Source organism: Myxocyprinus asiaticus, chromosome 24 (genome assembly GCF_019703515.2).
Source record: "Myxocyprinus asiaticus isolate MX2 ecotype Aquarium Trade chromosome 24, UBuf_Myxa_2, whole genome shotgun sequence".
In the NCBI taxonomy this organism is placed as follows: Eukaryota; Metazoa; Chordata; class Actinopteri; order Cypriniformes; family Catostomidae; genus Myxocyprinus; species Myxocyprinus asiaticus.
Genome location: NC_059367.1, coordinates 35,253,511 through 35,273,902, shown reverse-complemented (window position 1 = coordinate 35,273,902; position 20,392 = coordinate 35,253,511). Strand labels below are relative to the sequence as shown.

Genomic DNA, 20,392 nt, shown 5'->3' with positions numbered 1-20,392 from the left:
ATTGTGGCAACATAAGGTAGCTTTTTGTTCAATGCAACCATTGACCTAAAATGAGTTTGACACGCCTGAATTAAACCAAACAATCTCTCATTCTCCTTTTCTAACATTTCACTCTTATGTGCAATTTCAGAGGAACACATGTCTTAAGAGTAGAGGCAGAGTGGGAGAGAGAGTGAGAGAGAGAAAGAGAGCGGGAGAGAGAGAGCGAGAGAGAGAGCTGTTTAGAGAATATTTAGAGCCTTGGAGCAAAGCCAAAACAGTTGGAAAGAGATTTCCATAATAGGACGCACAGCACACAATACATGGGGAGAGAAACACCGCCATACAATAAAAGATAAAGTGGTGCAGTTTTTTTTCTTTTGTCATATCAATATCATATGTGTCATGATAAAAAAAATAAAATAATAAAAAAAATGACTTCAATTTTAGTGAAATACTGTTTTGCAGATAACACACCTTTTGAATTGAAAGACCATTTACCTTAAAATTACACTATTACTAGGTTTTGAGCACATAATATAATATTTAAGACAGTACTTTTGTGCAGAGTTTATTTTGTGTTGAGAACTGTAAAGCCACATGGATTTCTAACAGTGCCTACCACACTTTTATGTATTTTATTATACTTTTTTATTTTATTATACTGCACTAGCAAGGAATGTGTATTTCAGTCATACATATGCAAGTACATTATACATTTACTAGTACAGTACTTGGTAAAAATGGCAAGTAGCCTATCTATATAATAAAACACCCTTCCGCCCAATGTCCATCCTGTTTAAATATAATCCCAGGTACGAGTGCCTGTTCACGGGCACGGCTCCAGTTTCCCTGCCCTTTGACCTCCATAGCTCCCCAGGGGTCTTTTCTGCACTTGCAAAAACAAGCAAATCAGCTCATTTTACCCCAAACAAACACTTACACAAAGAGAGCAGCCCTGTCTTACACACACACGACTAATCACTGCCCACGTGCACACGCAAGTGCACACAAAAAAAACAGACCTCACAAATGACCTTACACACACACACACACGTGGCGACACTTATACCAATCCATGCATTCAAACAGATACACTCACAATATTAAGACATCGTAAATATAGGAGTAAATGTCTTTATAATGAAGGTAAAGCCACTGTTTCTGAACCTGTCTTAGTTATTAAGGCATAAACATATACAGTATAGGACATATTTTGACAAAGATTAATAGCTTGTTCACTTTATAATCCAAGGAGGTCTATCATAATTGGAGAAATCTATCAGTTAGCATGCCCATTCTTCTCAACGGTAGTTACTTGGCTGGCATATGAACCCCTGGAAGCACATGATCTAGATCTGTCAGCAGCGCATTGAGCGCTTGAATTTAGTGTAAGTGCACGCAGTGAGGAAGCACTTTTTCACAGTTACTGAACTTAACATGTTACAGATGTATAAACCTTTCTAAACCTGTTAATTCCACATGCAAATGGCATTATACTGCACCTCCGTAAAATTTCAAGCATGTGACGTTGGAGCGATCTATACCTTTGCCGCCTTGCTCAGTTATAATTCAGCACATTTGACAAAAATGCTTTGTGTAATGCAGCATCTGCATGGTGAAGAAAGACACTTAAACACCTGTTACAACTCTCATCTCCATCTTTAGTTCCATCCAGGGTTGGAAATTAACAGGAGCTCTGGGGGGGAAAAAATCCCCTGCAATCTGATATAGTTCCAAATACATACATTGCGATCTTCATTTGAAGAACATTATTTGTTTCGTGCCGTCCGTTGTGCGGATGTTGCCGAGTCAACGGTGGATGCTCACACCATAGACGTGCAAAGATGGGCACTCCGCTTGTTACGTTCTGCATCAGTTCGTTGTCATGCTCCTGTGCTAAAAATACCAAATGCTACAATTTTGTTAATAATAATATTAACAAAAATAATATCTGGATGTGTTAAATAGCCTTGATGTTAATAAAACATTATTAAATTATACAATAACTATTTTACAGAACATTGGCCACTTTTAGTGTATGAATCATATCTCTGACTAATGTTCATTGTTAAATGTTTATTTTTGCATTGTTTTATTCAGTTGGCATGGAGTTGATAAGTTTTTATTAAGCTCCTCATTCCAAATCTGGAGAAATGCTGTCATGTCCTCCTCTGTGGTGCATTATATTAGTTTTGTAGGCTATGTTAATTTAATAGCCAGAGTGGTATCTGAGTTACCATAGCCTTTCTGTCAGTTTGAACCAGTCTGGCCATTCTCCGTTGACCTCTCCCATCAACAAGGCATTTCCGTCCTCAGAACTGCCACTCACTGGATGTTTTTTCCACCATTCTGAGTAAACTCTAGAAACTATTGTGTGTGAAAATCCTAGGATATCAGCAGTTACAGAAATATTCAATCCAGCCTGTCTGGCACCAACAATCATGCCAAATGTTCCCCACTCTGATGGTTGATGTGAACATTATCTGAAGTTCCGGGCCCATATCGGCATGATTTTATGCATTGCACTGCATTTGGCTGTTTAGATAATCGCATGAATAAGTAGGTGTAAAGGTATACCTAATAAAGTGGCCGGTGAGTGTATATTTTCAGATTGCAATATACTGCATTATTGACCACGTTTACATGCACTTAAGAAAACTGTTTATTCCAGGGTTTTTGCAGAAAGCGGTATGCATGGAGAAGACCGGATAACTAACATCATAAGATGGAGCCCAACAACAAGTCAACACAGTGGAAAGGATTCAACATTTCTTGGACTACGGTGGGAAAAGCACATACACTATAAACTATAACCTTTTACACACACCAATGTAAAATATTGACGGTCTCTTATGTCCGAATATATGCTCTAATACAATGAGGGAAACCCAGAGTTTTATGTAAGAGGGAAACCACATTATTACAGCGCAGTTCCACTGCATATCATGATGGAAAGTTAAGGAAACAAACATAGCAACAACACTAGAATATCTGAAAAGCAACGAAGAATAAAATAGCAAAGTCTTCCTTGGATAACATGTTTGTCATTAACACAAGCATCGCAGGGAAATTACGTTGCTGTGGGGAGAGCTGCTTACTAACTGAGCCACATGTAGTATATGGGAGTGAAGAGTATGCTGCTTATGCAGTGCATGTAAATGGGAACTCTGCTTTCTCTAATTATCCCACTTTCTCGCAATAACCCGCTTTCTGGTGTCCATGTAAACATAGTAAATGTGGCAGACAAGTAAATCATTGATTAGACAATGTAAAAAGAAGCTTTAAAGTCAATGTATTGTTTGTTTTATTCCCATATAGCCTACAGTCGTGGCGTACTTACTGCCCCCTGTTGACGTGGCTCGTAATTTTTTTTTTTAACAGCTTATTTTTTAATATAATTAATAGCACTAAATTAGCATGTTAAATCAACAGCCCTAATTATAATATAATAGCATATATGATAATTGAACATATAATAGATAAAATATAACTGCAATTTATTTACTCCTTGAAAGATGTTTTATTTCATTAGAATACACAGCAGGGGTCTCATGCGGTTACGCTGATGAGTCAATTCCTGACCCACATGCCAAAAAATTCTAAACACAGGAACAGTTATATGAATCACAATGTAATGCAAAGTTTTCCAGTGGTGCACCAAATAATGACAATTAGCTGCAAATACTGCATCTCTTAGGCATCACACAATGAATATAATCTGATTCTCAAAGTTTAAAATTATTAGAATTATGAAGTTTAGATTTAATAATCAATTATTTATTTATTTATTTATTTTTATTTTATTTTTACAAAATTATGCAATATTCAATGGACAGCGTAAAAACAGTTAAATAAAAAAAGAATACCTAGCAATCAATGTCATGCACCAAAACTTGCAGGTCAAACATCAACCATCAAAACTGAACAGATATTTCTTCCTCCCTCAATCCCTGGCACCCTCCTCTTTCCTCTTCTGTTATCTCTCCAGGCTGAGCAGTTTTTTGAGAGATATATGGAGGTGTAATGAGAGCCTTTCCTCTAGAATTGTGTGATAGCCACATTTACAGCATCATCCACCCAACTGCAGCATTAGACTCAGAGACAGCAGCTAACACAGCATCTGGATTTGGCTTAAAGTAGCATTTGTTCTAAGCAGGTCTAACTTTATATATTCAGCCTGAGTTTGTTTGTGTAATTTTTATAATGCTAAAGTACTTTTTCATATCCTAATTTAATATGCAGAGACAACTATAAATAAGGCATTCTTCCAGACCAGGCTGACACAGCAAAACCAGCTCAACCAGTGGCAAGAGTTTGGGGTGGTACTGCCTTTCGTCTCACAAAATGGCATATTGGGAGAGTGATCAGAAAACCTGTTTGAGAACAGTGATTTCTTTTGCTGTAATGACTTGTTTGGTGATGCTAGTGGTGCAGAAATTATACTCTTTAAAGGGATATTCTGGGTTATGTTCAGCCTATGTCTATGTAGTGCATCTGTTTTGAATACCAAAAATAATTTCGATTCAACACTTAGGGACTATAAACTGTTAGGAAACTAAATAAATAGACTTGTAACAGAAGGGTATAAAAGATGAAATTCAAAGCTCATATTTTTTCTAAAGCACTTTAAAAAGTGTTTGTTACTTGATCTATAAAGTTGTCAAATTTGTCTTTCTGAAGTGGGACTACTTTTCTAGGTAGAGTAACTTCAGAAGTGTTTCTGATGTAATTCCTGTGGGTTAAACCTCAGGGGTCGACGGATGCGCCGTCGCATCCTGCTGGATTTTTTCCTCATAACAGTGGAAACAACTTAAAATACTCCGTCATTTTTGGGCATACAGATAAGTGTAAGACATCATTAGAGACTATAAAGGGTCTACTTTTATTTGTGTACACTCACAATAACAACAAAATCTTGTGATTTTGTAATATAAAGAAAATAAACAGGGTGCGCTTTCAGCCATCTCTGTCTCCATGAGCATCTTTCTGAAACACATCAAAAAAATGAACTGATACTCCGTGAATACTTATCAGACAAACATGAAACATATGTCTAAAGAAAACTTAAAATGTCTACTTTTAAATAAAACAATTCAAATTTAAAACAAATATTCTCCTGCAATGTAATCTGTATGAAACAAAGCGATGTACAGTTTCTCCTGGCTCAGCTAATTATCCCTAATATGATCACACCCACCAGCAGAGGGCGCTATTCATACGATAATGTGCTGAGGCGATCAACACAAATGGTAAACGGCCCCAACAGTGCCTTAAAAAACATTAAGTTCATCATCAGATTCATTCACTTTTCTGCACGTTTGGAAGATGGCACACTACACAGGTGAGGAAGCTCCTGGAGAGTGACGAAGAGTTCACATTTTCCTCAGAAGAAGAGCGGAAATCTGACAATGAACGTTTGAAGAGCGACTTGATCCAGCCGAGGATACAATTTCGGATGAGTAAGTCTTTACTTACATTAGTTGACATGCTATTTTATATAAACATGAACATATTTTACTAGTTGGACTATTTCCAGACTTGCCAGCCAGTATTCAAAGTACTGCAATTTGAAATATGTCCTAATAGGCAAGTTTTAGTTACATTTAAATGTTGTTTCAGCTAAAGCAGGTATTTAAATTGTATGCTGTATGATATAAATATGATATAACAATAATAATGTTTAGATTATATTTTAAGTAGTGTTTATGCTGCCTCATTATCATCAACAAAGCTTGTGCTTGCAAATATTTGTTTGGGTGTAAATGTGTAAAATGTGCTGTAAATATACCCATATTAGAAAATCAGCATATTAGAATGATTTCTGAAGGATCATGTGACACTGAAGACTGCAGTAATGATGCTGAAAATTCAGCTTTGATCACAGAAATAAATTGCATTTTACAATATATTCAAATAGAAAACAGTTATTTTAAATTGTAAAAATATTTCACAATATCACTGTTTTTGCGGTATTTTGGATCAAATAAATGCAGCCTTGGTGAGCAGAAGAGACTTCTTTTAAAACATTAAAAAATCTTACCGATCTAAAACTTTTAAACGGTAGTGTAGGTCTAAAGTTTTTGAGTAAAGTCTTTATGTAAAGAAAATGTATAGTCAGATTACTTCTTTTAACTTAAACTACAAACAATACATGCAATCATTACGTCTCCTCACATTCATTCTCTCTCAGGGGAGGGGTCTTTGTCTCCTCAGGTGTGAATCACATCAATATTCATGATCATCCACGCCTCCTCGCATATGGCCTTTCTAACACTAAAAGTGTCTTACAAAAGTTAAATGACTATATTGTTTTGTATGAATGAGTGATCAGGATGGTTTTCACATCATTTTGTAGCAAAAACATTTAGTAACAAATGTTTAGTATGTGTTATATGGCCTTATTTCAGTGACTTAACATTTTTGTTTTTTCAAAAACCACGCATAAATGTTATTTTCTCAAAAAAACAAACATGTACATACATGTTGTTCACATATTATTGTAGCCCAGTTTGTGCTGAATACAGTGTTTTCAGACTTTTGCCATTAATATGTTTTTAAGCAACTGAAAAAAGCACAAATGTCAAGGCATGTCAAAACTTCTCCAGGGCCCAAAACACCCTCAGACCCCAGAGGGTTAAGTTTGTAGAATTCAGCTCCATGAAAACAATGCTGTCCCTTCTTAAGCCTAAAGGACTACATTAGCCACTATGTCTTGCACACAGTGTATATGATGCAGATTTCTTCATCAGCACTGTGTGCACATACTGTCGGCTTGCCAGGCTTAGAGAATACTTGTAACGATGTTACGTAATTAGAATACAAAAAATGTGTAACTGTTGCTTTAGTTACTGCTTGCTTGTTTTAGAGTGGCACAGATATGATCAAATGCACACTAGAAATCTCTTCTGGTTCTCTCTCATGACTCACGTGAATCAGGCGCAACTTACTGTCACATGCATAAATAACACCTTTCTCACATCTTCTCTACTCTTCTCTTGAGGCAAACAAGGTCAAGGGCTGTTCTATCGCAATGGCCACTGGATAAAATTCATTATTTATGTTGAAATTTCGACATAATTGTCTTTTTAAAGGAGAAAAGGGAAACATTACAGTTAAGTGAAATGTATGCCTTCCAGCTGTGAAGATGCTGTCATTTTCCAAGGACCCGACACATAATTTAAAGAAGCATTTAAAGGTAAGACCACGTGCAAATCAGGGCTCACATCACGTGAGAGGAATTATAAGCAAAGCCGAGTGGTTTATGAGCAGTTCAGAACCTCCCGATCATTTTTTAACATAAAAATTATGTGTGCGTTGTCTGCACATATGCCTGCTGTTGACTGAACTAAAAGAGTACCACAAACCAGTTGTAGTGTACATGCGTCAAAAACGTTTGTACACACTCATGGTCAAAAGAGTATACTTCGGAAGGCTAGAGTGCTCAATCGAGCATGAGATATAACAAGTGGTTATTAACTAGTTTTGCTTCAGGACCCAGATTTTACATTGGACATCAAGTGGTGACCTAATGCCATACAAAACGTAACCTGTATTTAATGTAGCCTGGGTCGCAATTTTTTTTATCTCGCATAGTTTTGTTCATGGTTTTTAAGTATAAGGGCATGTATCAGTTATTATTGTTGTTGATGTTATCAACAAATGATAAGTTTCTCTCCCCTCTTAGATGGGCCTATTGATTTACATGAGCCTATTATATTTATTATCCAGTTTATTTTCTTAATATCAAACATTATTCAAACTAAAAATATATTACACAGGAGGAAAACATTGTCTACAATTTGTCCATAAGTCTTGGAGGTTCAGACTATGAAGCCCTTTGTGTACTTGCCCATATATTTACAGTGCAATGCCATATTACTTTGGTTAGGTCAATGCTGCTAGTCTTTAAAAAAAAAAAAAAAAAAAAAAAAAAAAACATATAATAATAATAATAATAATAATAATAATAATAATAATTACAATATTTGTTATGAAATTTAGAAACTTAAACTACAACTGCCACAGTTGTATTAAAAATAAGGTCTAATAGATTCTTCCTAATAGATTATTTAATATGGAACTATCCCATTTTTGTCAAAATACCACAGTTACTGTTACTGCTGTAAAATCATGCTAAATTGTATTAACGGTGATGATGTATAATCTGAAAAACCTTCATTTGCACAGTGCTCATAGCACAGTGTTGTCTCTTATCCTCATCAGTGCTGCTTTGCATGTCAGGGCTGTCTAGCTGTTTGGGAGGTTTGCCTTCCTCCATTATGCTTTAAACTAGAAATTTCTTACTAGAATTCAATAAGGTTGCATCAGTTTTGTGAGATACAGAGAGTGATAGAATATATGCAAATGCACATTTCAGATAAGAAACATATTTAAGCGCATATGAAGCGCCAAATGGGAAATAAATATTATTCAATTTGCCTCCATGGCCTGTAATTTCATATAAGCGGCTGCTGAAAAATTTTCAATGGAGGAAGAACCCTGGCATTGTTCTTTCCCTGCTGTCCACAACTCTATCAGAACAGACCTGTGACCCATTTTTGGGTCGTGACCCACCAGCTGAGAAACACTTCCCTAGCCTAAATTTATACAAGGGAAAAAGCTGGACTTTTTTCTCCTGAGCAAACTAAAGCATCCATGGAAATAACCTGCATTTATACTACACATGGCGTCATTTTAAAATTTGTTCATTGAGGAAAATAAATAAAGAGGGTCACTTCCAAACCACACCCACGATTAGTTGTAACTAATCATCAACACTCTACGACTAACCCAGTTCTCCAAGGTCTAAAACTTTAGGGGTGTGGGAAAAAAATTAGTATTATCACCAAACGAATACCTTAGCAGAAAGAAAAAAAAACATCAGTTCATTTTGTCATAATTTTTAGGAAAACTAAAAGTTTAGTTAGCCTTTAGGATCATTGCATGGATTCCAAACTAAAGTAATTACGTATGTTCACTTATTTAGCTGGTCATGACACTAGTTAAAATGTTGGCTATAATCTTGCATATTTACATTTATTTGCAGTGCGGCCCATTTGCCTGCTAAACTTTTGCTTTAACTTTACATTTTCCCACTCAGTAATGCACACTAAGAGTTGACAATTCAAAATTATCAGCTGTTGTAACCGACAGCATGTTATCTATGTGTACACAGACATTAGGCTCAAAATTATCCAGGGACACACATTATATAAGGTATCTTTAACTACTATGTACTTAAGCGTCTGATACAATGTACTTATGATGTACATATGTGTTATTGCATTGTACTTACATTTAAGGTACCTGCATTTAATTCCATTTTTAGTTACACTGTTAACCCTAAACTAACTCTAACCCTAACTAACCCCTAAACCTAACCCTACCCCTACCCCAACCCTTACCCTAAACCTTATCTATTCCCTAAACCTACCTGTACCACAACCTCAGTAGCAGCAAATGTGACTCCTGAGAGATTTTTGCAGAACAATGTAGTTACACAATAAGTACAGTGCATTGTATGTATTTTAATGTTTGTATGTAATAGTTATAGACACCTAAAACTGTATAAAGTGGGACCTTATTTAGTATTTACCTGTAAGACCTTGATACCTGGCATGAATACTACAAACAGGTCACACTGCAGTTCTAATGTTCTCAGCCTATCATTTGAAAATGTCCTCATCTATAACATTTGTTATTTTAGTTATTATGCGCTGTGAAGTGAAGCTCTAGGCTAATGCCTGTGGGAATATTCACATCAAAGAGATCAGGCCTTGCAATGGTAGATGAAGATGATGGTAAGACAAAGGTTTACTTACAATTTCTCGAGGGAGTACAAGCCAGTGAAGGAGCCATTCTTTAGCACACGGATACGATTGTTGCTCAGATTTCTGTGAACATGAAGAAAGGCAAAAACAGAGATTAATTTTGATGACAGACAACAATCACACATTCACAGACAGTGATGTAAAATGGAAATCCACTTGTACATCCAATGAAAACAGGCCTCATATACACGCTGCCATACACGTCCTCACTAACACATGCACTGAACCAAGACACACACGTAAAATGTCCAACAACAACACTGATGTACAGTAAACACCCTGACACAAGCATGCTTATAGGGCCAGACATCTCAAAAATACACATACAATCGCCAACTCTCACACATATTCTTCATTTTCTCCCTATAAACACCACAACCACAGCATGTATTAGGTGAATTGTGGTATGTATACGCCCAGTCCACCCAGACCATTTATAAAACTTAAGCTGCAAAAACAGTGATTCAGAACTTGTTAATGGTTAAGATGTCACAACTATCAGCACATCAACATATGACCACACACATATATTGTACATATCTGCACCTATACAGCATCTAGCAAGATCATTGGAATATACTATATAAGGTCATTTGCATAGAGTGTTTGTTAGATGTAACAAAACATTTTTTAATTCTAAAGTAGAAAAAAAGACAGGACTTCATATAATGGACTTCAGGGGAAATAAAATTCTACAAAATGTACGTAAAGAATATGACCCCTTAAAGTTTCTAAGCCACTAGTGTCACCAAATGGACAAAAAGATAGCCCACAACTTTTCCGTGAGCACTTCACCCTACACTCTTAATAATAATAATAATAATAATAATAATAATAATAATAATAATAATAATATATATATATATATATATATATATATATATATATATATATATATATATATATATATATATATATATATATGCACTCTAATCACTGTCTTGGATCGTACATTTCTAATACAACTGAAACTTTGTATTGCACTTTTCATGTTACTGTCTCCTTAAGATGAATTGCTTATGTTGTATCCTTCCTCGTTTTGTAAGTTGCTTTGAATAAAAGCATTTGCTAAATAAATGTAGTCCCACCTCAAACTCACACCATTAATTGAGTCAATTCTGCTGTGTTAGAATTGTCTAGATGCTCAAAAGAAGTGAGCAATTTTGAAAGCACCACAGAGCCACATTGTTTACACTTTTCGTGGGAATCAACCCACTAATTGTTTATTTACTATTGTCTTTACATGGAGAAAGTATTTTAGCATCGAAAAGAGGGTTTTATCATGCGCACTGTCGAAGAGCTAAAGCACATTATGTTGTTAGCATGCTACTTGAAGCAGTGGTGCTATAAATATAGTTGTGGCAGACACACCTCTTGTTCGTCGGAAATGAGGAAGCAGGAACTGGGTTATCAACCAAAAAAGACTTTTAATAAACAAAACACAACATAAAACTTTGTTTTTCAGCAGAACACAAAACATACGTCGACACACACACACAGCTCCGTGTGTCTCTCTCTCCCTCCCTCTGGCATCTCCGGCTCCTTCTTATTTCTCTCTCCCGCTGATTGGGGCAACTCAGCACCAGGCGTGCATCCTCATGGCCCGGCCACGCCCTCCTCCTTGTTACATACCCCCCAACGCACATACCCCCCCACACACACCTTCCTGGAGAGGAGGAGTTGCCCCTTCGGCCATTCCGCCGCTGGTTGGACTTCCCCGCCTCCTGGGAACCTGAGTAAGATGAGGGGAGGGAGACGAGAGAGAGAAAGAGAGTGGGGAGAGAGAGGAGAAAAAAAAGAAAAACACTCCGGTTTGCTAGCCCCCGAACACATTGTCACATGCCTCCAGGCAGATGCAGTGGGCTCCTCTGCCTCCAGGCAGATGGCAGCGGGCTCCTCCGCCTCCAGGCAGATGGCAGCGGGCTCCTCCGCCTCCTGGCAGATGGCAGCGGGCTCCTCCGCTTCCAGGCAGATGGCAGCAGGCTCCTCCGCCTCCAGGCAGATGGCAGCGGGCTCCTCCGCCTCCTGGCAGATGGCAGCGGGCTCCTCCGCCTCCAGGCGGACAGCAGTGGCAAGGACTCCATGACAGCGCATCCTTCCTGGGACTGGGTTGAACAGTACACATAGACATTTATTGTTGCACTTTTCAGTTGCACACAATAACACACTGCTTAACGCTGACACATAGACACACACACACACACACACACACACACACACTGCCGTGTCTCTCTCTCTCTCTGACATCCCCGGCTCCTTCCTATCTCTCTCTTCTGCTGATTGAGGCAAATCAGTGCCAGGCATGCACCCTCACGGTCCGGTCACGGCCCCTCACGGCCCGGCCACGGCCTCTTCCTCGTTACAATAGTCTACAGGTCAACCTCAAAAATTGTCTTGTGGGTTGTTGGACATCTAGTCAACTAGTCCATTGTAACCCATCTCTAATATATAACATGTTAGATATCTGAAGAGGCATAGAAATTATGTTTCAGTTCAGAAACCCGACGGCAGCATCAACTTTAGCCATCAGAAAGGGCTGTTTCCAATTAATCTTCACGACTTAATGGAAGGATGGAAAGGGGGATGAGAAACGAGGGAGGGAATAAGGAGGGGGAGGAAGCCATAATCTTGATAATCAGAGTGGATACATTTTTACATCAAAAGGAAGTCGGGTCCACATCAAACGCATGCCCGGCTCTTTGCTATGACAATTATCCCTTTTGCCATTGGCTAATGGGCCTGAGACCTGAGAGAGTCTTATCAGAGAGGAGAGAGGAAAGAGAACGGGAAGAGGAAGAGAGAGAGTGAGTGGGTCATGGGTTGAATGGTCTTATGGGTTAAAGCTCAGGTTTGTCACAGATACAGACAAGCAAAGATAAACATGCAATATCCAAGAACACTTGTGAGTTAAGCCATTATGTGCTATTTTTGTCTTTATTGTATATCTTACAGTAAATCAATTAGCCACAAAATCCCTCCGTTACAGTGACTTTCCCACGGTTAAAGGATGTTGTTCGACATGCCACAATGCTTGTATGAAATGGCAGCAACAACAATATAAAAGATACCCTTGCTCAATTAATACTTACATTTATTGATAATAATGGTCACAACAACAAATGATTCCACCAAGTAATATAGTTTATTAGTTTAACTGTAGACTGTTTACGGATTGCAAATTAATGTAGTATTTGGTGCATTAATATGGAATGCGTGGTCACAGGTGTGTGTTTATTTACATTATAACATGACTTTTAACACAGCTCAACCAATCAGATTAAGGTTGTTAAGATACCTTCATAATGACAATGCAATAAAACACAAAAAAGACGATGCGTTCTTAAATTTCATCTACGCTATTTTTCAATTTTCAGTCTGTGAACACATGTAGGCTAGAGGTCTTTGGCCATTGTGTCTTGTACTCTTATCAGCGTATCGCACTATAAACAATGCATATTAAAATGCTAAAATATTAAAAATAGTGTTTTGAGATCCCTGCATTTTTACATTCTGTTTCACTCTGTCTGGAATGCTGTATGAAAAACTGCTACTGCAGCACTCGGCTCAGATACATGCCATTACTGCAGTGAGGCAGAATCTGAGCCACAAATGCCACTTCACAACCAAGTTTAACTGAATACCACTACTCTCTGGGAATATAATAGTGTACATACAGCAGTAATTATGGCATTACCATTAATAAGGTACTGCTGTTATAAAAACACTGTGATACCACAAGTATTTTGAAGCTTGAGTACTGCAGTAGTACCGTGGCACCGTTATACTGTGCAACAATAAATTACAAAGATTTACCACACTTTTTAGAGCATTTATAGAACTTTCCATGTTGGTACTATATTAGTTTTGATGCTCTTCTGAAGCATGTGTTTATAACTGAAGTCCCTTTGAGGCAAGTCAGTTCACTCTGCTATTTTAGCAAAATTCTTGGTCAGCAATTTCCTGTGTAGGTACTGTAACAGGCATGCAAGTATAGTTCCTATTTACTTGAATGGGGAACAACCAGAATCTCCAAAACTGTTTGTCAAGACTAAGTTTTCATAACATGTCATATTATCAAAAAGATTTGACAACAACGGTAGACCTGTAAAACAGACAATGCTTCTTGAAATGCAAGACTTCCATTCCTTTAGTTGCCATATTGAGGACTGCGATTCATCCCATTACATTTTCTATGAGTGGTCTCTCTATTCCTAAACTGTCTCTGTTATGACTTATGTTGCTCTCTCATCTTTCACAACCAGAGAAGGAAACCTGAGTTTGAGACTTGAGACTCGAGTGGCACTTAAGTCACTAATAAATTGACTTTAGACTCGACTTAGACTCTTAAACAATGACTTGAGACCAAATAAGAGACATGAGAACAACTAAATATATTACATTGATTGCTCTTCGACAAGGTTTATAAAACTAATGTGTAGTGTGTAAAAAACTATAACCTAATGGATTTGAGACTTGAACTGGACTGACAAGACACTTGGACTTAGACTTGTCCTTAAAAGACTTGAGACTTGATTTAGACACCACCTCAAAGGCTAGAGACTTGTCTTGGACTTTCCACTTCAAACACTTGAGGCTTGACTTGGACTTCACCTTAAAGACTGAAGTCTTGATTTGGATTCCACCTCAAAGACTAGAGACTTGACTTGGACTCTACATCAAACACTTGGGACTTGACTTGGACTCAACCTCAAAGACTAGAGATTTGACTTAGACTCCATTTCAAACACTTGAAACTTGATTTGGACTCCCTTTAAAGAATTGACTAGGACCCAACCTGAAACACTTGGGAATTGACATTGACTCCACCTCAAAGACTTGATACTTGATCTGGACTTCACCTGATAGACTTAAGATTTGAATTGGACTCCACCTCAAACACTTGGGATCTGACTTGGACTCAACCTCAAAGACCAGAGACTTGACTTGGACTCCACATCAAACACTTGGGATCTGACTTGGACTCAACCTCAAAGACCAGAGACTTGACTTGGACTCCACATCAAACACTTGAGATTTTATTTGGACTCCCCCTTAAAGACTAGAGACTTGACTTGTTCTCCAGCTCAAATACTTGAGACTTGATTTGGAATCCACCTCAAAGACTAAAGACTTGACTTGGACTCCACCTCAAAGACTATAAACTTGACCTGGACTTCACCTCAAAGACTAAAGACTTGACTTGGAGTCCACCTCAAAAGACTAGAGACTTGACTTGATCTCCACCTCAAACACTTAATGCTTGATTTGGACTCCACCTCAAAGACTAAAGACTTGATTTGGACTTCACCTCAAAACTAAATATTTGACCCTTGACTAGGAATCCACCTCAAAGGCTAGAGACTTCTTTCTAAGTCAGAGTGGGTCTTAATGTGTCTGGTCACAACCCATTAAGTTAGCTCCTCATAGTGGGAGAAAGTTTGTCTCTAATCAAGTTTGAAGAAAGTGTTGGCAGCATGTAAATGTGTGCGTGTGTGTTGAGTTAGAGAGAAATTTGTCAGTTCATACTATTACCTGCCTTGTTACTAAAGTAAATGAGCAGATTTAATCAAAACTGCGTGTAATTATACATACACATATATAGCGCTCTAAGTCTATCAAATTATTTGACACTCTTTCGTATGACTAATGCAAACCCTGGCCACCACACTAATGACTTCCTGTACACAAAACTACAACTTAAAATCACATGCAATATAATTAAAATTAAAGAGGGCATTTCAGAGATAACAACACAAGTGCCCAAAAGTATCTCTTTCTTTTGGCTCAAAATGATTGAAAATGACAACTCTTCAAGCCTTTGTCAGATCATTACTAAGGGAGACTATTCCAAACCACTAAGTGACTGCAGTCATCCTAATGTTGCAGCATGCAGAGAGCATCATGATGCAGAGTACTAGGACACAGCCAGCCGCTCAGATCTTCAAATAGCTCTTTGTCCCCACTTTACCCTGCGTGATGCTCTGGTTGGTCACACGAACCATTAGCTAACTGAAGCCAGACACAAGATAAAAGCTAAAGACCAGACAGAACTTCTGCATAATTCAATACAGAGTGAGACGGGAGATATCACTGGCAAAAACTCAAACCATTTAATTTGAGCCAGAGACTATAGAGCTATAGATAGTAATGAGTGTATCAATGAGAAAGCATATTATTTAGAAAGTGAGTGTGCATGGAGGTTATGTGTCATGTAAGGTCACAGGTTACTAAATGGGGCGCAAGAAAATATAATTATATGATACATACATAACCAGATTTTTGCATTTTAAGAATAAAATGTGAGCGGTGCTTACAAAACTCGCTGTTACAACGATAGGGTGTTGTCGGTGGTTAACAGGGCCATACAAGGACTCTGTTGTGTTGTTGCTAGGGTGGTGCTCTGTGTTTTTTAGTGTGTTCTGGAGTGCTGGTGGGCTTACTGGCCCAAGTTAGAAGAGCTCACCCCCATGGTTCTGTGACAGTCTGGTCCCTAGATATGGCTTGAGTCCCTCCTTCAATTTAAGTCTATGGGATATTTTCATGTTTTATTATCAGCCAGGTGAAAATCGTTAGTCATATTGCTTAGAAAAGACTACACTAGTTGAGGTTTAATTCATGTAGCACAAAGCAGCAAAGTTTATTACTTAAAATAAGGGGTTTGTTCAAATCCCAAACCCTTAGTATAAGCAATAGTAATAATGATGATTAATTCCTAAAAGACTGTCTGTAAGGGCATACCATGCATTAGATTCTTGGAACTGTTGCGTTTGTTTCTTTATCTGAATCCTATTTCCAAGAGCTGGACTTTGTGGAAGGTAACAAACCGTATTGTTCTCAATAGGACAGCAGACAGGGATCCGTGCACACTGACACCCTCACACAAAAATAGAAACCCCAAAAAACATTTTGCAAACACACATGCACACACAAGAACTAAAAGAGATCCGCTCTGTAAACAAACTAAAACAGGCGGGGCTCCCGTTTGGCTAAACAGGAAGTGGAGAAAATGAACTATTTACACAGAGCTTGGCTGACAGGGTTCGGAGGTCAACCCCAGAGCATTTCCTGCTCTGCTGTGTGATGGACAGGACAGAGAGCAAGAACAGGTGGACGACAGAATGAGGGCAAAAGATAAGATGGGAAATATGACAAGAGGTATATAAGAGTTAGCAAGAAAAGAGGAAAATGGGACAAAAATAGAGGGGAGTGGGGGGTGAAAGACACTTTTCATGAATACAGTATAAACAAAGCACAAATCACATTTTTCTTTTCTTTTTCTTTTTCTTTTTTTTCTTTTCTTTCTTGTTAGAACTATTAGATTTTATAGTTGTATAAACTACTATCTGACATAAAATAATAAACATTAGGATTTTCTGTCCCAAGTGGTGATGGTACTAGGTTGCATCTAAGAAATCATCTCAGTATACAGGTTCATCCTCTTGCCACTTTAAGTTAATATACAATCAAAATAACACTATTTACTTTTTAATAACGTATATTTTAATAATGAATCATGTATACTAGGACAGATGAAGACTGTAGCTCGACTATGCAAAAACCTGCTGTTGCTTGTTAATAACTTTGCATGTAAGCTAGGCCTTCATGATATATTGAATTAATCAAAGTATTGTAAATGTACATATTGCAATAAGCATATCGCAAAGGACTGCAATAACTGAATGATTTTAACACTTTAAAAAGTAATGTTCATGGTGACGGAGATAGCAGAGTAAAGACTGGGAGTGCGATTGTCACATGGTGTGTGTGCGTGCAGTTTGTAGGCTATTGTCAACATACCCTCTGATGTTCATGTTTAGTTTTTTTGTGCTATAAGTCAGAGAGCAAGAGCATTGTGCCCCACTTGTATCTTCGTTTGAATGAGCACACACAGCATTAAAAAGCATCAAAACAACATTTATTGTTTGTATTTTGTGATAGTGGTGGCAATTTCAAAGCTGAGATTAAAACCAAGCGTGTCAAATTTGTGGATATGTTGTTGTAAACGGCACTGTCCTGTGCTTCCAATCTGTGTGTGTGCAGATAATAATGAGACCAGACAAATATTGTCTAATGAAGTACGGTGTATTGTGATTTGGGGCTGCTTTGCTTCTTCAGGGCCTGGACCGCTTGTCATCATCAAGTTTATTAAGATATCCTACAGGATAATGTCAGGGTGGCTGTGCACCAGCTGAAGTTCAGTAGAAGCTGGTTGATGCAGCAGGACAATGACCCTAAACATCGAAGTAAATCCACTACAGAATAGCTTCAAAAAAAGAAAACCCACCTTTTGGAGAGGCCCAGTCAGAGCCCAGACCTTAACCCAAAAGAGATGCTGTGGAATGACCTCAAGAGAGCCGTTCACACCAGACATCCTAAGAATATGGCTGAGCTGAAGCAGTTCTGTAAGGAAGAATGGCCAAAAATTCCTTCTGAATGCTTGGTTGAGGTTATTGCTGCCAAAGGAGGATTGACCAGTTATTAAATCTAAGGGTTCACTTACTTTTGAGATCACATTTTATGACCAATTAATGTAGAAAAACAGCTAATTCCAAATGATTCACATACTTTGTCTTGCCACAGTATCTGAATTATATTGCTATTATTATACATTTTATCTATTCTTAATATTAAAATTAATTAATCGCAGATGCCATTATTTAATATTATGTTGCTTAGATTACTTTGGAAAATTACAATAAATTGGTTAAATCACAAAATGAGAAACACATTGCTAAACATGAGGAGAACAATGGAGTGAAAGGTAAAGGGAAAAGGTCAGAAAAATCAAAGAATGACAAAAGTAGTTTAAGACGAGAAACAGACACACTTTAACTGGTCCAGTAGCAGCCTGTCCTGTAAACAGCAGGCTTCAGAGAAACACAGCTAATGTATGTAAACCAGACAAAGCTTTCTTTATTGAATTGTGAAGGTAAAGATATAAATCAACAGTGACATCAATGACATATACCATTAGTCATCTATGAACTGATAAGACTCAACCACACAGCATGCTTCAATATTTATTATGTCAATTATAATACCAGAGAGAAAATCTTCATGTGTCTCTTCATGTATTATTAGAGGTGCTCAGAGTTCAGTAGGGCCATCTGAGCTATGTCATTATATGATAACTAGTGTATGTATGTGAATCTGAGAATCCAGATGGGTTCTAAAACATTTCAGACAACAAATGCACAAACATAGACACACACCTTTATAAAGCAACACTGAACAACAACAACAATATGAAGCACTTAAACCACAGTTTAGCAGCATGCTAACAGAAGAAAGACTATTAAAACTTAGTCTAAGTATCAAACACTAGTCTGACACACCCACAGACCACCCTGATGAATACCGCACACAGAAATGCAAGAGCCAGTCTATGGAAACTCTAAAAAATTCTATGCAATTTCTGGAAGACAGGGTGCACAGGGTTTTATCAGTCCACCAGGAAATGAAATCGTGTTTATGGGATGCTACAATGAGCACTTTTGAGAAATATTTGAAAGTGATTCAGTTTTATTTGAGGCACTTACTGTAGTAGCAAGTAGACAAGATATTCTTGAGCAGAACTGTATATTCCACTTTATTCTCAGAGATGTGTCCAATTTCAGATTTACCCACCTCAAAATGTCATATAAAAATAATGTGAACTGTGCTTGTTCTTTTTATGTCCTTCAGAAGGCAGCCTCTAGTCTAAGTTGACCATTCTTTGCAAGAATGAGCTGCAAGGCGGACCAGACATTATGCTAATAGTCAGTAGTGTATGTGACTAACTAAAATGTAACTTGAGCTAAAACCAGCTGTTCCAAAAAGATGTTCCTCAGGATTATACCCTTTACTGTGGAATAGCAGCACAATATGACCCAGTCTGGCAAGGAAAATTGTTTCCTCAGTGACAGCAGCGGTTCGGTGCTCCTCCCTGTTCTGTGCCACTCACTGCAGTGGTTTGGCTCAATTTGTCTCCTCAAACCACAAGGCCTCCAAGACGAAACAACGGGCCGTGTCAGATTGTCCTTTGGACAGCTAAATGCCCTCACTTCTGCCACTTTTACTTAAAAGACGTGTTATTTTGAGAAAACTTACTCTAGGAAGCCCCACAAGTAATAAGAGGAAGTCCCACGAGAAGATTTCAAACCAATAAGTTACAATTAACTATAAAAAAACATGCTGAATTGCCGCAGTGCCACTTAAGCACAGTAAAGTATGTCAGATCTCAGTAGTCTGCTGCATCCTCCATAACCTGGCACTCAGAACCGACCCGCAAGAACTGCGCCATGCAAACTGCATTCAATAATGTTTTTACAGTATTTGCATAATTTCAGTAAATCGGGTGCTAAAATAACACAGACAGCATGTGCAGAAAAACGCCTCTATCAGCAGGCGCAATTCATTCTTAGCGAATTCTCAGCAGAATTTCTATAAAATGCAATTTAACCAGAAGTTGCTAGCTTTAGACAATAGACACATTACAAGCATCAATGAATTGGTCTGCAACAAATCAATTCATTTTTGTCTTTCATCCTTATAAAACAACACTAAGAAATCTTAACCATGTGCAACAACTTAATAGCCCA

At 37.8% G+C, this 20,392-nt stretch overlaps 1 protein-coding gene across 2 annotated transcripts in view; it reads right to left on the bottom strand.

Annotated features, from left to right (window-relative positions):
• The window catches only part of LOC127415446 (adhesion G protein-coupled receptor A2-like), a 127,095-nt gene that overhangs the window by 69,412 nt on the left and 37,291 nt on the right, over positions 1-20,392 (bottom strand). For both annotated transcript variants that reach the window (XM_051654172.1, XM_051654173.1), the window contains exon 2: positions 9,804-9,875. In XM_051654172.1, coding sequence (XP_051510132.1) covers positions 9,804-9,875 — 72 coding nt within the window. The remainder of the gene's footprint in view (positions 1-9,803; positions 9,876-20,392) is intronic.